Source organism: Aulonocara sp. 'chitande type north' Nkhata Bay, linkage group LG15 (genome assembly GCF_057382095.1).
Source record: "Aulonocara sp. 'chitande type north' Nkhata Bay isolate Kocher_YH1m ecotype deep benthic linkage group LG15, A_spYH_male_GT1.1, whole genome shotgun sequence".
Lineage (NCBI taxonomy): Eukaryota > Metazoa > Chordata > Actinopteri > Cichliformes > Cichlidae > Aulonocara > Aulonocara sp. 'chitande type north' Nkhata Bay.
In genome coordinates this window covers 39,206,140-39,225,623 of record NC_141358.1, presented here as the reverse complement: position 1 = coordinate 39,225,623, position 19,484 = coordinate 39,206,140, and the positions used below count along the sequence as shown (strand labels likewise).

At 41.8% G+C, this 19,484-nt stretch overlaps 2 protein-coding genes and 1 pseudogene across 2 annotated transcripts in view; 1 reads left to right on the top strand and 2 right to left on the bottom strand.

Moving 5' to 3' along the window:
- Positions 1-19,484, bottom strand: part of LOC147313633 (uncharacterized) — a 66,209-nt gene that overhangs the window by 1,467 nt on the left and 45,258 nt on the right. The gene's annotated exons all lie outside the window — the stretch shown is intronic.
- Positions 389-15,420, bottom strand: LOC147313638 (uncharacterized). The gene is made up of 7 exons (XM_086265192.1): positions 15,311-15,420; positions 14,781-15,002; positions 8,105-8,268; positions 7,066-7,243; positions 6,738-6,946; positions 5,978-6,188; positions 389-507 (listed from the first exon to the last, which is right to left on the bottom strand). The coding sequence occupies exons 1-7, from the start codon at positions 15,345-15,347 to the stop codon at positions 389-391; spliced, it is 1,140 nt and encodes a 379-aa protein (XP_086121318.1). The 5' UTR covers positions 15,348-15,420.
- LOC147313637 (uncharacterized) lies at positions 17,315-18,476 on the top strand (annotated as a pseudogene).

Below are 19,484 nucleotides of genomic sequence, written 5' to 3'. Positions count from 1 at the left end.
GCAATGCAAAGACAAACTCGTAAGCCAACATAACTTTCTTTGACAGGTCGGCAGTCAATGTACTGTATTGTAATACTGAAGAAAACAAAAACAAAAAACATGAATACTGGGCAATCTTTAAATTCAATTAACTTTTATTATTCTGATATAACAGTCACATACTAATATTTCACAGAAATATTTAACCTAATCTAAGCTCTATTGTTTAAAGAGCATGCTAAGCTGCATACCTTTTTGCTGCAAATTTGTTGAACTTTTACCTGCTAACATGAGTAAAACTTTGGAGGGCAAAAAACCTGCCCACTTAAAAAACAAACAATCTATCTTTAATAGATAAAACATGAATTGGCATTATAATAACATGCCAAACGAGACATCGAAAGTCAAGTTATGGGGATGCTGTGACAGAGACATTTTTATTTCTGGCCCGGAGTTCTGTGATCTTGGCATTGATTGTAGTACCAATGCTGGAAGGATGGGTCCCAGGCCACTTCTCAAGGGTTGCACCAATATATGTACAAAAATGCAGGGGGAGGGGGGGGGGGGGGTGTGTGATGATGACAAGAACAGAATTAGTAGTGTAAAAGAACCCAATGATCTTAAACAATAGTGCAATGATCCTGCATTAATCAGTCTTAATATCTAATGGTGCCAGCTTTGAAATTTGCAGACGATGCATGGAGAGGTTCACTACATTGACTACATTTACATACAGCCAATATTCAGGTTATGGTCGAGTTAGGCTCACTATTCAGGTTTCTGAAACATTCGGGATAACTCATTCACATGCATGAGATGAGAGAGTCACAGAGAGCCAGACGGCACATACACAAAGTTCCTCTACTCAAAAGACCAGGATTCCGTGGGAATAGAACATGTGCAAAACACAAATCCATTTTCATTTTGATGGCGATATGTATGGAACGCCAGGACTGCCATAATGAATTAATTAAATACACCATTAAATAATTAATTAAATGTGGCAATAATTAATTAAAATTGGAATTAATTAATTAAATAAATAGTTATGACACATGTAATTAATTAATTATTGACACATTTAATTAATTATTTATGTATTTCACGTTTTAATTAATTATTGACACATTTAATTAATTAATTATTGACATATTTAATTAATTATTTATGTATTTCACATTTTAATTAATTATTGACACATTTAATTAATTATTGACACATTTAATTAATTATTTAATGATATATTTATTTATTTCATTTTGGCAGTCCTGACGCCTGGCTCTCATCATGAAATAATTTTATCTGTCAGCCTCACCCATCAAACTCAGGGGGCGGGGTTAACGCTGATCGAGTCAAAACCATTGCTTTGGCCTGGTGGCCATTGTTTCTAGCACACAACAACCGGCATGTGGAAGCTAACAGAACTGAGCTTTGAAAAACCCTGTTTGTGTGTTACCAAATACCGTTTTAATATTTTTTTAGCCGAGAATGTAGTGGTTTAATCTTCATGTGTCTGGTCGGTTTGTCAAGATACAGCCTCTTTGCAAAAGTGTTTCGATGATTTCGGAGATGTCGTCCCAGTCTCACGGCAAAGCGTGGGATAGACCCGCTCGCCTCGCAAGCAATCCCACCGACAAAGCGCAGGCCCCGGTACACAGCTGTAGTAACCCCCGCTGACTTCTTTTACTGAGGTTATATTTATCGGTGTTTTATTTCCTGATGTTCTTATGTGTCCTACGTGTTTCAGTCGCCAATTCTGAATTATAACTAACATTAAAAACATGTTTAAGGAGGAGAGAGAGCAAATAAATCTGTTTAACATCTGATCTTTGGGTTTTTGTTCAGTAATCAGCGTGACCTGTGTATAAACACATAAAAGAGATAACGTTGGTGTTTCCGTCATGTAGTAACTGCTGGCTTTAACTGTACAAAGGTTGTTCGACACTATGAAACACATACAGACTTCATGATGTTCGGCTAATATTTTTATTGTGAATATTAATCATGCTGACCTCGCTCTGTACACCACGCAGCGAGGTCAGCATATCCACGATATCCTCAGCTCCATGAGTTAACACAAAGTTTCCCAGCTGACTAACTGCCAACTATTCCAGAGACGTGAAAATATACAGCATAAAGAAAAGTGTAAGAGACTCAGCAGCAGATTAGAATAACAGTTTGTGGCGTGAATAAGACACGGCGGGACCACGGAGCAACGTTCAGAGTCATCTTTATTTACATCTCACCACACCACAACACCCCCAAACCCCTCAGTCCCCGTGTTTTTAACTAGGCGGGCGTGATTAAGGATGCCGTGCAGGTGCGTCCGCCCTCCCTGCACGGCACCGCAGACCACGCCCCACCACATACCCCCATCGCCCGATTGAGGCCGGGGAGCCATCCGGCCGAACCTACTCCCCCACCGCCAGTGGGAGAGGGAATCAGCCCGGACAGCTGGCACCCCCAGGCCCCGGCCAAGCGACGGGGAGGTGCGAGTTCAGGCGGCCGCCCGCGAATCCAGCGGCGCAGGCAAAGCTGGTTCGGAAGTCGGACACGTGACAGGTGCACCCGGCGCGGCCGGCACAAGCGTGAGCCCCAGCTCACAGGTGGCTGGGCAGAGGTGTGGCGTGTACAGGCCTCTGGTGGTGGTGAGGCCGTTCTGGCGAGCACGGCGATCTCAAGCGTGGCGCCCGCCTCGCTCGCCAGTTCCACTCGAGCAAGCTCCCCTGGCACTGGGACCTCCAGCTCCTTGCGCGGCCCCTCCGTCACCGCTGTCGCTCCCTGCTGGAGCAGCCCATAGCGCGACTCCTCCGTCACTACTGCTCCCTCCGCCGCCACTCCCGGCTCGAGCAGCCCCTCGTGCAGCTCCTCTTTCTCCAACCGGCGCAGACCCTCGCGCACCTCGTCTGCCGCCTCCGGTTGGAGCGGCTCATCCACCACTCCCGGCAGGAGCAGCCCTTCACCTGGCTGTTCCCCCTCCTCCGGCAGGCGCAGATCCCCGCGCGCCTCGTCTGCCACCTCCGGCTGTTGAGGTGCCTCACGCGGCTCCTCCACCGCTTCACTGTCCTCGGGACACACCTGTGGGGGTGGCGCCCAGGCCCAGAGCAGCGCCGCCAGCTCCCCAATCCTTTCCAGGTGCCGCTCGGACTGGTCCTGCAGCTCTTCCTGCTGGCGACGCACCTCCGCCGCCTGCTCCCGCTGGGCGGCCGCCATTTCGGCCACCCTCTGGGCCAGCTCCTCCATTCCCTGGCTCCGATATGGACCCGCCGTGCTGCCTCCTGGGTTTCGGCACCAATGTGGCGTGAATAAGACACGGCGGGACCACGGAGCAACGTTCAGAGTCATCTTTATTTACATCTCACCACACCACAACACCCCCAAACCCCTCAGTCCCCGTGTTTTTAACTAGGCGGGCGTGATTAAGGATGCCGTGCAGGTGCGTCCGCCCTCCCTGCACGGCACCGCAGACCACGCCCCACCACACAGTTATACATTTAATAAATCACCAAATGAATCCAAGAAACGAGCAAACCTGTTCCGACAATTTGAATTTGTATTCCCTCAGCTGCAGACTCGCTGCTGTTTAAATGTTTGAAAAGGAAGATTAGATATAAACAAACGTCAAACATAGACTCAGTCTGCCTTCACATTTGATATGAGGCCAGCACGTATAGTGGCCTCAGCAGGCTATTACTGAAATACACGTGCTATATCATAAACTATGATATAAACAGGGAGGTCCTATTAACATGTTTAGTTTTAAAGGACACCTTCCTGCCTTTAGTCTCATTCATGAGCAGTATTAGTTTTCTTCTAACATCCAGAAGTCTGCACAATGTGTTTCATAGTTTGTAACAAGCCTTTGACAGGTAAACATAACATGACCGAAAAAGCAAAAAAAAAAAAAAAAAAGAGAGAGAGAGAGAGAGTGTTGACATAAGAAGAGAAAATGCTCTCAATTATGGAGACAGGCAAATGGTTCATTTATGTTTGATGTGTGTTTATTCCTCCCTAAATATCGTCGGTGAAGTTTGCCATGCACGTCAGATTTTCCTGCGCATTTTTATACCTCTGCCAACAGAGAGAGAAAAAAAATCACATTCTAACAGACAGCTGGTGCTTAGAATACAGTTGAATAACTATTAAAAAACAGATGATATTTAGATGATAGTTCAGTCTAACACATGTGCCAGTGGTTCATTAAACGTCTGTGAAACTATGCAGTTATGAAACGTAACTTTAACCTCAGCCAAACCGATTTGCTCAGTTGTAAATAAAACAGCGAAGTAAACGTGACCCGACAGACAGAACCTGAGTGAATGAAGTCCAGCGTTTAACCACTGAGAGCTAAAACTCAGCTGAGGTTTGAAAGCTGTGTGCTGGTGATTGGACATCAGCCGCTGATGAAGCTGTTCGCCTATAAAGTGCTCTGTAAGGAAACAAGCTCCAGCAGCTCTGCGCTCGGGGAAAATACTATATTTACTTATCTTGTGCAGTTAAACTGTGACTATCACCAGGTAACTAGGCGTGTTTCTTGAATTAGCAGCAGGTGTTAAACAGCTGACAGATGAGGAGGAGGATGCATGCAGGTAAACTGAGGGTCTGCTGAGCTGATCGCTGGTTTCCTGAGAAAAATGTCAGCTCGTTCTTTATGTTACAGAAGCACAGAGACACAAGACCAGGCGGAAAGAGACGATTGTTCGGTGAAAATGAGAATCTGCGAATGCAACATGTGGAACACGGAGAGTGGAATATGTAAACAAACCGGTTAATGTACCCCCTCGGTGCGCTCTGCATGCTAACTGTTAGCAGAGCTAGTGAAATCTCTGAAAACATCTGAGCACTTTTGCAAACATGTTCTATGTTGACAACCTGACCAGACATACCGACATTCGCGGCTAAAACACTGTTAAAAGTGTAGCTGGTGACAGAAAAACGGCCTGTGATTTGATCTGCATTCTGGGATAACTGGCTGCCCCAAGTCTACACAAGCAATCGATTATCTAGGATCGACCTGTTTTGACTTACTTTGCACGGCAACCAATCAAATGTTAGAGAAGCTGCATGGGCAGCGTTAACCCCGCCCCCTGAGTTTGATGGGTGAGGCTGACAGATAAAATTATTTCATGACGAGAGCCAGGCGTCAGGACTGCCAAAATGAAATAAATAAATATATCATTAAATAATTAATTAAATGTGTCAATAATTAATTAAATGTGTCAATAATTAATTAAAATGTGAAATACATAAATAATTAATTAAATGTGTCAATAATTAATTAATTAAATGTGTCAATAATTAATTAAAATGTGAAATACATAAATAATTAATTAAATGTGTCAATAATTAATTAATTACATGTGTCATAACTATTTATTTAATTAATTAATTCCAATTTTAATTAATTATTGACACATTTAATTAATTATTTAATGGTGTATTTAATTAATTCATTATGGCAGTCCTGGCGTTCCATAGATATGCCGATAGAGGTTTTACATGACCCTTTTCTCACCAAAATATTTGGTAACTCCAAGATTTATATTTGGATTTTTGCCGGTATTTTAAAGCCATGTGTGACCGGGTTATTGCTAGCATTCCAGTTTTGAATGGGTTATCGGCTGCATGTAAACGCAGTCACTGAAATACATCAAATGCAAGAACATTCAGAATGTAAAATACTTATCTACCATCATTTGTTACTTTGAAGTTGGACAAACAAAATGCACCATAAAGGAAATGAAACACCAGAGAAATCTAAGGCCTACAATAGTATGTCATGAAAAGACCATTCATTCATCTGGATATAACTCAAAAAAGATCAACTAGAATCCTCTATTTGGTGGAGGCCTTTCTTCATCAACAATAATATATGCATAAATGTTAAGAAGATATTCTTCATATGTGTGGCCCTTGTTTTTCATTGGTCCTTTGTTATCTTTAAATGCCAGAAGTGTGGACAACTGCGAAAACATGCCATAAAAAGCTAAAAACTTACTGTAGATGGCATCCAATTTATTTTTGTCGAGCGGTAAACGTGCATCTCCTCTGCCTCGTTTTCCCCCTCGAAGATTGCTCACTAGCAGTATTTCCACAGGGAAGACTGCTGTGAGCAGATGCCTCACAAAGGTTGTAGATGAATTTGCATTAGTAGCATAGGCCCAGGCCAGTTTCTCTACCATGACTCCAGTCCCAGGATAAATCTCCACCTGTTCCAACAAAAAGACATTTTGATCAATGTAAGAGACGTAAAGAACAACTACATACCTTTCCAGACTTAAAACTCTGTTTCTCGTCTAGTTTTGAAGGCAGTGACATTTATGTATATTCCTGGAGCCGTCGTTCACCTGCAATGTCCGGATGCTAAGCTACTGGATTGCAAAACTTTTTTCTGCATCACTTGTTACTCGCACAGGCATTCCCATGCAAAAGTGAAGCTTTTGTAGAAAAATTGTAGTTTGCCTCTGCTCCACCAGGGGCTGGCTCTAAAACAGAGTCAATCCCCATAGACTCCTTTGTTAAGAAGGGAAACTTTACAGCAGAAACACAGTCAATGAATTTAACACTTGAATTAGATCCATCATACTTATAAGTAGAGTAACAATTTAAAAGTTTTGACATATTTTCCCATTAAATCTAATAGGAAAGTCTGTCCAAACTTTTACTGGTACTGTGTTCAAGGTTGGATCAACTGTAAGTAGAAAGACAGTAGATCCAATTTATGCACTTCATCTATTTATTCTTTAAAATTCCATTACCTTTGATGACTGGGATTCCTTTGTTGATTGAATGACAGATGCTGGTGTTGAGAAGGATGAAGTAGATTTGGGAGGGGGCAGCAGCGAACCATCTGATGATGAACCGGGCGTGGACTGCGGAGAAATCTGGGGAAGCTCCAAACTGGATCTCTTAAGAGGTTCAGCCAAATTAATCACCTTTTTCATCGTCTTCATGAGTTCTGGCACATCTATATATAGTAAATTAATAAAAAAAAAATGATTACCAGAATGGTTTATACATAGGCTAGAGTGACTTTTTCAAATATATTGGCTGTTTAATTGTTAAATTAGTGATAGGAAGTGATACCTTGGACAAGCAACTCCTTCAGTTTATCATTCTCTTGTTTCAGGTCTTGGATCTTCCGCTTTAGACCAATTACTGTCTTTTTTGGACTTTTTTCACCATAAGCGACTGAAGGTGGTGAATGACTGTACATTGCAAGGAATTCCTGTGCAGGGTCTTTCTTTGAAGGAGCCTTTGACTTCTGGACATGAAAAAAGATAGCGAGAAAGAAGAGGAATTTACATAAAATAGTCAAAGCTGCCATAAAAGTTATGAATCTAAAGTGTAAAGACAACAGATTCAATAGCTGTGCCACAAAGTGTAGGGTGCATACTTCAAAGAGCTGATTTCTTAGCCACATACAGTACCAGTCAAAAGTTTGTACAATTTTACAATTAAATATAATGGGAAAGTGTGTCCAAACTTTTAACTGGTACTGCACATCACAGAACTGTAACTAGGCCTGTTCCAAAGATTGGGCTCATTTGAATACAGTTAAAAAAAAAAAAAGTTTACCATTATTCAATTTAGGTGGCTACAAGTGATTTTTTCCTTTAACAAATCCTGACAATCATTGTATACAAATGACCTTTGTGTGCAGTAGAATAGGGGGACCACTGGTGGAGTTCCTTTTCTTAAATGTAAATACGTTTCAGTTTTAAAATTATATCTGATCTGAAAAAGGTAAAAATCAGTAAAATATTTTTTTTTTAGGGAAAGAGAAGTACTACAGTCATTGCTTGGTGACAGAAATGGTGTGTAACATAATAGAAAGATGGTGAGGATGTTCAGACATAACCAGGAAATGCTACTTGCAGGCTACACTGTCCCGTTTCATAAGGCTGTAGCCTGCATAGACTCCATCCAATGGTAGATGTACAATACAATAGTGTCAACTTTTTAAAGGAGCCATCACCTAAAATGTTTCATTTTCCACATGAAAACATGTATATAATGGTTTCCTAATGACTGACACTAGCCTAGAAGCCAATATTTATAGATGGAGTGTTTAGATAACATGTAAAACACGGATACTACAAAATGGTTCCAAGTGAAATGTCACCTTGAGTTGCAATGGCTGCGACAGAATCAGAGTCTCATTTGGATCTGAGTCATCAGAATCATCCTGATAGTTTTCAGGATGGACAGATACCCTCTTGGTCAGGTCCTCTGGTTCATTTTCCTTCAGCAGTGCATTAATTTTCCGAGCTGCCTCAAAACGAGTAGCTAGAGCACAAAGGAGGAAACAAAAAGACATTACAACAATCCCCTCATTACTCCACAGGTGTTTTTTTTTTTTTTAAATCACCAGACTATGTCCTGTTTTCAGGTAATTGCAGTAATGAATGTTATTTTTTACTCCTGACTAAAAACACAACTGAGCACTGGAATGGTTCTTTGACCTGTGTGAAAGAGAGAGCTAACAAAGAAAAGAGAACATTTGTATATGGGATAGAGAAAGAGAAGAAGAAGACAGCAGTAACAGTGTCTAGTTTTGTGTTGAGTTGTGATTCACATAGTGCATTTAGCAAAAAAACAAACAATTCCTATTTCACAGAATTTCCATCCATGTGAAACATAAAATATACAACTATTCAACATCTAAAAGCAAACATCTCATTAGTCAGGGGTTAGGGTTAAAAGGAGTAGGAGCCACGTTTAGGAGATTTACTGTGTTAATATGTAAACCTTTACTTAGAGCAGAGTAAAGACGAGTGATAAAATACAAAACTGTTGCGACTTTATGTAATGTATACTTAATGTATATTAAGTAAACATGTAGTACAGTCTTCAGCTCCCTGGAAAAACGAAGTAAGCACATGTGTAACCCATATCAACTACTCCGTCATATGACCCACGTCAGCTGATTTGAGGTCCCTCTTCTGATTGGCTCCTTCGACGTGGCGGCAACTCTGAAAACCGGCTGTGGAGGGATACTTCCGGGTTCGACTCCTGCTGTGGCTGTGAGCTTATGGCATTTAGAACGGTGTTGGAAAACAAAGCGTTTTCTCCCCTCATTCATTTTTGCCTCATAACTTTTGCACTGTCCACTTCCTGCTGTGACAAAACAAATTTCCCACGTGTGGGACTAATAAAGGTTATCTTATCTTATCTTATTTATAAACTCATTTCACCTCAGCGGTCAGGTTTTCCCCCCCCCCTTTGAATTGATCTTCTTCATATTGAAGTGGCGAGCCGGTAGGACCATTCTTTGTTTTCCCCTCTTTTCCCCCACTTAGCTGTCTTTGGATTACGGACATATTCCCCCATTGTATGAAGCTGGACCCTAAGGAGGAATACCTTAAAAGTGAACTTTAAAAAGAAAAGGACCAAAAAAGGACTCTTAGTAAAAGGACTCTTGCACAGAAAAATCACAGCATTGATTTATTATTTAATTGTGGACATTTACGTTGTGTGTTGTATTAATTATTTTGTTCCATTTCCCCTTTCCCCTATTTATTCAATATATTTTTGGTACAAGACATTGCAGTCTTTGGTCTCATCATTCACACCATCTAGGCTCCATAAAGAACTATTTCTTCTGCGCGTCAGTCAGTAAACTCATCCATTGACATAAACTAGTCCTTAATAACTTAGCGTTACACGTGGCGAGGCAGCCAGGAGCCTGATGGGTGAATGAGTGGGGTTTTTTTTGTGTTATTTGATGTAATTTGATATTCGGTATTTTCTGTGGTTTTGATAAAGTCCGCGACAAGAAAAAATGAAGTTTATTCAGGAAAGTGGGGTCAATGTTGCACATTCTGTCATTGTTTCTGGTGCCACAAACACTGAGAAAGATGAGGAAATTCTTGATTATTTGAAACAATACGGTATAAAAACGGCTATTTTCGTGGATGACGCAAATAGCGTTTTTTACAAAAACCTGATCGTTGAATATTGTGATAGTTCTGCGTTAACTGCTCTTAATACATTTTTCCCACATACTCATCAGTCAAAGAATCACTCGGCTTTGACTTTTTGTGTAAGATCGCTTGCCGCGGAATGCACAGCCACAGGAGGAGTCAGGACCCCTGCAGATTACCTCGACGAGCTCAAGCAACTTGCACGCCGCAGCGGCAGGGAATTTCCAGATATTCTGCGGGAAATGATGGGACAAATTAGTGAGCATCTGGAAGGAATGGAACAAGACAGTGACTTAGAAGAGGGAGCCTCAGTCCAAATTGTGGAGCCTGCATCATCTCTGCCTGGCCAGCAGGGGTCGTTGTCTGGACACTCCGCAATCCCTGAGACAGCTACCAGCAATCCCTCACCTGACCAACAGGGGTCACTGCCACATCCACAAAGATTTTCATTGTCACAGACTGAAATGAACCCCCCAGAAATACAAAAAGTAGTAGTGGAGCATGTTGAAAAAACATACACCGTATCTGCATTCAGACTTCGTCCTTTCTCTGGGAAGATCCCCAAACCAGCCAACGAAACAGATTATGAGACCTGGAGATCTCACATTGAACTGCTGTTAGCAGATCCAAATTTGGCACCTCTACAGATCACTCGTCGCATCCTTGAAAGTTTGCTACCTCCGGCAGCAGATGTTGTGAAAGGGCTGGGCTCAAACACAATTCCATCCATCTATTTAAAAGTGTTGGATTCTGCTTTTGCTTTAGTACAAGATGGTGAAGAGTTGTTTGCTCAATTCCTGAATACGTTACAGGATCCGGGTGAGAAACCCTCTGCTTTTTTACAACGTTTACAACTCACATTAAACACTGTGATGAAAAGAGGTGGTATCTTGTCTTCAGACTTCAACAAACATTTGCTCAAGCAGTTTTGTCGAGGATGCTGGGATAGCGATATCCTAAACAAACTACAGTTGGAGAACTTGAGGAGCGATCCCCCATATTTTGCAGAGCTCCTCCTACTGCTTCGAACTGAGGAGGGTAGACAGCTGGCCAAGGAGAATCTCATGAAGAAGCACCTAACTGCATCCAAGCCTCGTGCCGCTGTTCATTCCCAGAGCACATGTGCTTGTAGCCATTCAGACACCAAGGCTATTAATGAGCTGAAGCAACAGATGCAGAAACTGCAGAGTCAAATGGCTGCTCTTCTCTCACAGAAATCTCAATTCTCCAAGCCAGCACCACCTCAACTCAGATCAGCACAACCAAGACCCAGCAGCAGTGCAACCAGTTCCCGGCCTAGAGCAGGCTACTGCTTTAAATGTGGAGAGGATGGGCACATGTCAGCAGGATGCGCCAACCCTCCGAACCCGACACTGGTTCTGAAAAAGAAGAAACAACTTGAAAAAAGACAGCAGGCTTGGGACAGCAATAACAAATCATCAAACTAGAGGCAGTCTCTGTGGAGGGACAGGCGGAGGCTGCAGTCGACTCATGTCCCAGTTACAAGCAGGATGGACATTCCATCACATTGCCTAAAAGACTCACGATTGGAGGAACTGTATTTGACTGCCTGTTAGACACTGGGTCTCAGGTAACCACCATCTCTCACTCCTTCCACCATGATTATCTTTCTAACCATGAGATACAACCTCTGAGAAATCTCCTGGAGATAGAAGGAGCGAATGGCCAAGCTGTTCCATACCTTGGTTATGTGGAGCTGAACGTGACTTTCCCTCCCGACTTCTTGGGTTCCACCACAGCTGTTGACACACTTGCCCTGGTAGTTCCTGATGTCCAATCAGCTCAACAGCCGTCAATACTGATTGGTACAAATACTCTGGACTTGGCATATGAGAAAGCATTCTCAGACCAACAACCCTCCATTCCAGCCCCACATGGATACAGAACGGTGCTGAAAATCCTTGAGCAACAATACAGACTGGCCAACAGTAACCATCATGGAATCATCAAGCTGCACACTGACGGACCACAGACCATCCCAGCTGGAAAAACTGTTCCCTTGGAGGGGTTAATTTGCGGACGCTGCCTCCAGGCCGAGAAGGCTGTGTTGGTGGAACATCCAACTTCGTCGCCTCTGCCAGGTGGCTTAATGGTCCCATCTTGTGTCATGGATTTCCCTTCTCACCAGCCATACCACTTACCTGTGGTAATCTGCAACCAGTCTGATCATGATGTAACCCTCCCAGCCAAAGCCATCATTGCAGAGATCAGTGCCATTCAGTCTATTCAGTGTCAGGAAAGGAGTCATGACAGTATGCCTCCTAACCCTGTGACTTCTGGGTTCAACTTCAACTTTGGTAACTCCCCCTTAACACCGGAATGGAAGAGTCGTATTACTGAGAAGTTAAACGCCCTCCATGATGTCTTTGCAAAACACGACCTTGACTTTGGGAAAACCGACAAAGTGAAACATCAGATCAAGCTCTCTGACCCTACTCCCTTCAAACAGCGCCCAAGACCAATCCATCCTCAAGATCTGGATGCTGTGCGCCAACACCTGACGGAGCTGGTTGACTCTGGGGTCATCAGAGAGTCAGAGTCACCTTTTGCATCACCCATTGTCGTGGTGCGAAAGAAAAATGGGAGTGTGCGGCTCTGCATTGATTACCGGAAACTAAATCTGCAGACCATCAAAGATGCATATGCATTGCCAAAGTTGGAGGATACTTTTACAGCTCTCTCTGGATCAGAATAGTTTTCAGTCCTTGACCTTAAATCTGGTTATTATCAGATTGAAATGGAGGAGGAAGACAAGAGCAAAACAGCATTTGTATGTCCACTTGGATTCTATGAGTTCAACAGAATGCCCCAGGGAGTCACAAACGCACCCAGTACCTTCCAACGACTAATGGAAAAGTGCATGGGAGAAATGAACTTGAAAGAAGTCTTGGTCTTCATTGATGACTTGATTATTTTTGCACCAACGCTTGAAGAGCATGAGAGGAGACTACTGAAAGTCCTTCACCGTCTGAAGGAATTTGGACTCAAGCTCTCAGTTGAAAAGTGCATGTTTTTCCAGAAATCCGTTAAATACCTGGGGCATGTTGTGTCAAAGGATGGTGTGCAGACAGATCCAGATAAAATCGAGACACTTAAGTCCTGGCCGGTTCCAAAGACTCTTAAAGAACTCCGCTCTTTTCTGGGTTTCGCAGGATATTACCGTAGGTTCATCCAAGGCTTCTCCAACATCGTTAAACCTTTGCATGACCTTACTGCTGGATATCCTCCATCACAGCGGAAACTCAGAGCCACCTTCAAGCGAGAGCAATATTTGGATCCTAAGGAACCACTTGCCAGTCGCTGGACTCCTGCATGTCAACAAGCCTTTGACACCATTATCAAAAAACTCACCACAGCACCAGTACTTGCTTTCGCCGATCCCCAGAAGCCTTACCTTCTCCATACAGATGCTAGTTCTACTGGGCTAGGAGCTATTCTGTACCAGGAGCAACAAGGACAAAACCAGGTGATTGCCTATGCAAGTCGTGGTCTGTCGAGGAGTGAGTCAAAATATCCAGCTCACAAACTGGAATTTCTGGCTCTCAAGTGGGCTGTTACGGAGAAGTTTCATGACTATCTCTACGGCACCAACTTCACTGTCATTACTGACAGCAACCCACTCACCTATCTACTTACCTCTGCTAAATTAGATGCCACCAGTTACCGTTGGCTCTCTGCTCTTTCCACATTTTCATTCAAAATCATGTACAGATCTGGTAGGCAAAATCCAGATGCTGATGCTCTCTCTCGCAGGCCACATGGAGAACTCTCCAATGACCAGATGTCCCAAAAGGAGAGGGAGAGAATTCTCCGATTTGCCCAACATCATCTGGATCAGTCTTCCTCAATTTCCATCGATCAACACACAGTCAAGGCCCTTTGTGACCGGCAGCTCGTTTATAGTATGGCTGAAAAGATGTCCACCACCGCACTCATCCAGTCACTAACTGCCCATGCCGACAGTTTGCCTGACAGCTTCGTCAACGACACTCAGTTTGCACCTCCTGTTGTTCCTCAGCTGACGAATGCTGAAATCGCTGAGAGACAGAGGGAAGACCAGACCCTGAGGCATGTCATATTGCTGCTAGAGACTGGGGAAAGTCCTCCTCCCATCTTGCGGGATGAACTCCCAGAACTGCCCCTTCTACTCCGAGACCAACATCGCCTGGAGCTCCAAAACGCCATTCTCATGAGGAGGAGGCAAGTTGGGGACCAGCTCTATCACCAGTTAGTGTTACCTCAGACATTTCGGGCTGAAGTACTGTCAGAACTGCATGACAAGATGGGTCATTTGGGCATCGAACGTACTCTTGACCTCGTACGTCGAAGATTCTACTGGCCGAAAATGGCCAATGATGTGTGGAATAAAGTGAAGACATGTGAGAGATGCACCAAACGGAAAGCCTTACCTGAAAGAGCGGCACCCCTGGTGAACATTCGAAGTTATCGACCTCTGAAACTGGTTTGCATGGACTTTTTATCACTGGAACCTGACAGGAGCAGAACCAAAGACATCCTGGTAATAACAGATCACTTTACCAAGTACGCTGTCGCTGTCCCCACTCCAAACCAAAAAGCAAAGACTGTCGCCAAATGTCTCTGGGACAATTTTCTGGTTCATTATGGTATCCCAGAAAAGCTCCATAGTGATCAAGGACCAGACTTTGAGTCACGCACAATAAAAGAACTATTTCTTCTGCGCGTCAGTCAGTAAACTCATCCATTGAAATAAACTAGTCCTTAAATAACTCAGTGTTACACATGACTTTAAAGAGTGAATTCAGTTTTTCTTTAGAGAACTACTTTCAAGTAGAGAAGGACATTCTACGTTTCAAATCATTAACAATTACTTACCAGAGACAAAAACAACAGTGCCCCTGTAATGTGGCCACCCTCCTCGCTGTTTCTTCCCATGGCGCCATTCAATAACTGCCGAGTAAGTGGAAATGGGATTCCCATGCTGGTCCATCTTGGAGTCATCATACCCCCGTATGTTAACAGTTTTTACTTCACTAAGCTTTCCATAGTCCTCCCCTTCACTCCACTTCACCACTGCAAACTTCCTCTCCTCGTGTTCTGTAGTAAATGAAGGGGGGAGGAAAAAAAGAATTGCTATTTCCTAGCTAGAATGCTACGGGCTATATACTAATAAAGGCTTTTTCTTATCAAAAAATATTCTATTTGACATGGTTTCTATAGGCATACTTTTACCGTTTGAACCATTTTAATGCCACCAAGTGCTATGTCGCATGCATAATTCTCTGAAGAGAGCATTTCCACGTTGGTCACTTGTTTCTATGTGACCCGTAAAACATCAAACCACTTTTAGCAAGCTATTAGCTTAAGCTAAGTCATTCAAATTCGAAAACATTTAGGCGACTTACCTCTGATATTAGTTTTATTCGTCTCCGTAGTCTCCATCTTTGCAAGACACACTTTATTAGACCGATTTCCCGCTTGTTGTTAAATTACGTAAGGAAGCCGTTACCTGATGAGGACCGTGTGAGGTCTCGCGGTGAAAGCTGGCCACCTCTACGCTGCAGCATGGCCCGCCCTACTTTGCCTTTGATTGGTGTATCCTCATATTTGACCGTACACTTAACCAATCATGGCACTCACAGCTGAAAACAAATTTTTGAGTTCATGCTCTACGTCAGTATTTTCTCTATTTGGCGGTAGAATATGTTTTTCACAGATTATAGACTTACTGACCTCTGTCATCATTTTAGGTGGGGGAACTTGCACAATCGGTGGCTGACTAAATACTTTTTTGCCCCACTGTATATTCAATACTTGGGTTGTATTCCTCACAGGAAAGTGAAGATGCTGCCCAAAGAGATGAGCAGATACCAGAACCACAAACGGTTTCACTGGTAAGAAACAAATGCAAGATGTGCTCCACTTCCAGTGACAGACTCACTACTTGTTTTGGAATATATCATTCGGATATTTAATTCATATATATATATATTCAATACTTGGGTTGTATTCCTCACAGGAAAGTGAAGATGCTGCCCAAAGAGATGAGCAGATGCCAGAACCACAAACGGTGTCACTGGTAAGAAACAAATGCAAGATGTGTACCCTTTCTATGGCTCTCTTTTCTTTAAAGAGTAGTTAATTTGAATACTTCTCAGGGAAACAATGAAGATGCCACCCAAAGACAGGAGGAAAGAATAGAAATGGTCACAATGGTGCAGGTAAGACTTGCGGTTAATTGCATTTTTAACTATGACAAACGTCGCTATGACTGCTGTTTATGTTGTAAATGCAGTTTTGCAAAAAAAAGACAAGGCTACATATGAAAACAAGTGAAACCTGCTCAAATATAACACAATTCTTTTTCAACCATTCAGGAGAATGCCCCTGAAGCAGGAGTTGATGTGAACTGCTCCAGTGGACTAACAGAAAATCAAAGCATCATGTCAATCCTCTCCTTTGCTTTGAGACACAACACTACAGGTGTATTAATGGAGGACTTGCTGAAACTGCTCAAGTTACATTCTGCTGGGACTACTGTAGTTCCATCAAGCAGGTATTTTCTGGAGAAACCCTTCGCTGATATTACAAACCAGTTTAAACGACATCATTACTGTAGAGTTTGTACTAAGTACATTGGGTCTTCACAATCTTTGGAGGAAACACTTAATTGTGTGTCATGTTCTTCATTCACAACAGTGAAAGCCAGTTTAGAGGAAGGTAACTTTTTTATTAGTATACCATTAAAAGATCAGCTAAAAGACATTCTTGAGAACCACAATGTGCATGATCTATGTTTCAGAGGTGATCCCAGTGGTAGCCGTGTAATAAAGGACATATCTGATGGCAGCTTGTATCAGACCTTAAAGTCTACCAGTAAAGATGATTTTCTGTCCCTCACTTTTAATTGTGATGGTGTACCAGTTTTTCAGTCTTCCAAATTTAGTATTTGGCCAATATTGTGTTGCAAACATGTACTTCTATGTGCTTTATGGTTTGGATCCAAAAAGCCAGACATGTCCTGCTTCTTTAAACCATTTGTCGAGGAGTGTGCAAATCTTTCTCAAGTTGGTTTTGAGTGGCAAGATCCTAACAATCAGGCACGGAGACACATGAAAGTACACACATTGTGCTGTGTGTGTGATGCTGTAGCAAGACCATTGTTACAGAATTTCAAGCAATTTAATGGTGAATATGGCTGTGGAGTTTGCCTTCATCCTGGGATGCAAACAAGGAAAGGGAATGGAAAAACAAGGGTTTACACATGTCCTGATGAAAAGCCAAGTGACAGAAATCATAAAACCACAGTAGAAATAGGACAAATAGCTGAAAGACAAGGGAAGACTATTTTGGGGATAAAGGGCTCATCTCCTCTTGCAGATTTGCCATTGTTTGATCTTATCAATGGAATGGTCCCTGGCTACATGCACTGTGTACTGCTTGGTGTGTGCAGATACATGGCATCTTTATGGATGGATTCTAAAAACACTTCTGAGCCATGGTACATTGGTGTACAAACAGCAAGCATAGACAAACACCTCTTGTCTATTAAACCTCCTGGTATCGTCGCTCGAGTTCCAAGATCTTTAATTGAACGCAAATTCTGGAAAGCTCATGAGTGGCAGCATTGGCTTTTGTACTATAGCTTGCCAGTTCTGAAAGGCATACTTCCACAGAAGTATCACTGTCATTGGGCATTACTGGTAGAAGGGATAAGCATTCTCTTGGGGTCCGAATTAAATACTGAACTGATAAGACACGCACACGACGCATTAGTGTACTTTGTTGGAGGTGTACAATCTCTGTATGGAAAACAGCACATGACATTCAATGTTCATTCATTGTTGCATTTGAGTAAAAGTGTTGTGCAATGGGGTCCTTTAGGGGCTCACTCAGCCTTTATGTTTGAAAGTTTCAATGGGTACCTCTTGAAACAAATAAAAAGTAGTCAAGCTGTACCACAACAAATATGTAAACGAGTGGCAGTCTCCCGTGCCTTTCCTCGTTTAGCTAAGCAGTTCTTAACAAATGCAGCTGCAGAAGTTAAACAGTTCTGCAATGAAATGAGACAAGGAACCCAGCATGTCAAGAAGCATGAAAAGTTTACTCAGGTGACTGCCCTTGGTTCACCAAATGTAAGACAAATATCTCTGAGAGATCAAGCTGCTCTCCACCCAGTTAGAGGTTCCCACAAACTCTGTGGTGAGTTACTACAAGAGAATTTCTGTGAATGGAGACATTGTTCCCTTTTAAACGTACAGCAAAACAAAACAAAGAAACAATTATGTGGTGCTTTTAAAAAATGGAAGTATTTTTGTTGTCTCACACTTTGTTGAAATGGATAGTCATTGTTTATATGCTATAGGAAAATATGGTAATTGCACAGTGCAAAAGTTAGCCAGAGGTTCTCTTATCAGAACTCAGCTGAGCTATATGTCAACTGTTCACTTTCCCACAGGCTTTTACAAAGCCATAAATGCTACTCAGATAGTTAGGCCATGTATGTACATACAGTGTCCAGACTCTACCTCAATTGTATGTCAGCTACTGAATACGTACTATTGTAAATAATTTAATCTTAAATCTTATTGTAAATGATTCAATCCAAATGTGAAGGTGGAGCTACTGATTATGGTGTTGATTATGGGAGAGATTCAAAGGCTTTCAATTGTGTCAAATGTCATTCTAATTAAGAGTGAAATGTGCAGCTAACAAGGTCTAAAGCCATAGCGGTTCATAAAGGTGGCGCATTCACGCTGTCATTTCTGAACATATTTCTTATTGAAATATGGGTTTCTGACTTGGGGGAAAAAATAATTCTGTCAAAACATTTTGCAATGCATGTTCACAACATTTATGTATTTCAATGTAATTCCATTAAGCTAGTGGTGTGGTGTTTAAATGGTCCTTAAAGCACTGTCATAATGAATCATGTAAAAAGACAGAAATATATTATATATAAAATGTATTTTATCTACATCTTTGTGTAATCTTCTGATTCTGTGCAAAATTAAAAATATTTCTACAATATGAATATTGTCTAATATCTTTTCCATCTATATAGAATACATTTGAGATGTATTTTGAATATTTACTGTGTTGATTTAATCATTTGTCAAACTTATTGTAAAAGTTTGTTCTTTAAATGTCAATGCAATAACAGGAAAAAACATTATTTGAAAGTCAGGAATAGGATGCCTAGTTTTGCAAAAATGCTAAACAAAGAAATAAATAAACTTTACACAAATGAATGAAAAGCATTTTTATCAATCCCAGAGGGAAATTCTAATGTAGGGTTTTATTTAATCACATGTTCAAAGCAAACTTCTCGTAAATTTGTGGCTTTCCCCCACATCTTTTTGTCATTCAATGTTAATTGTTAGTTGTTTCCTGTTTGTGATAACACAAGTAAATCTTTTGTTTTCTATGAAAAACTTACAATAGTTTAGTTTCACTCATGATTGTCTAACTCATATAAGTATGATATTACATTTTTCTTCTTAGGATAATATATGTCGGGTTAATGTCATATATTTTTTTAAGAAGTATCCAAAACATGCAAGTTTCATTTATATAATT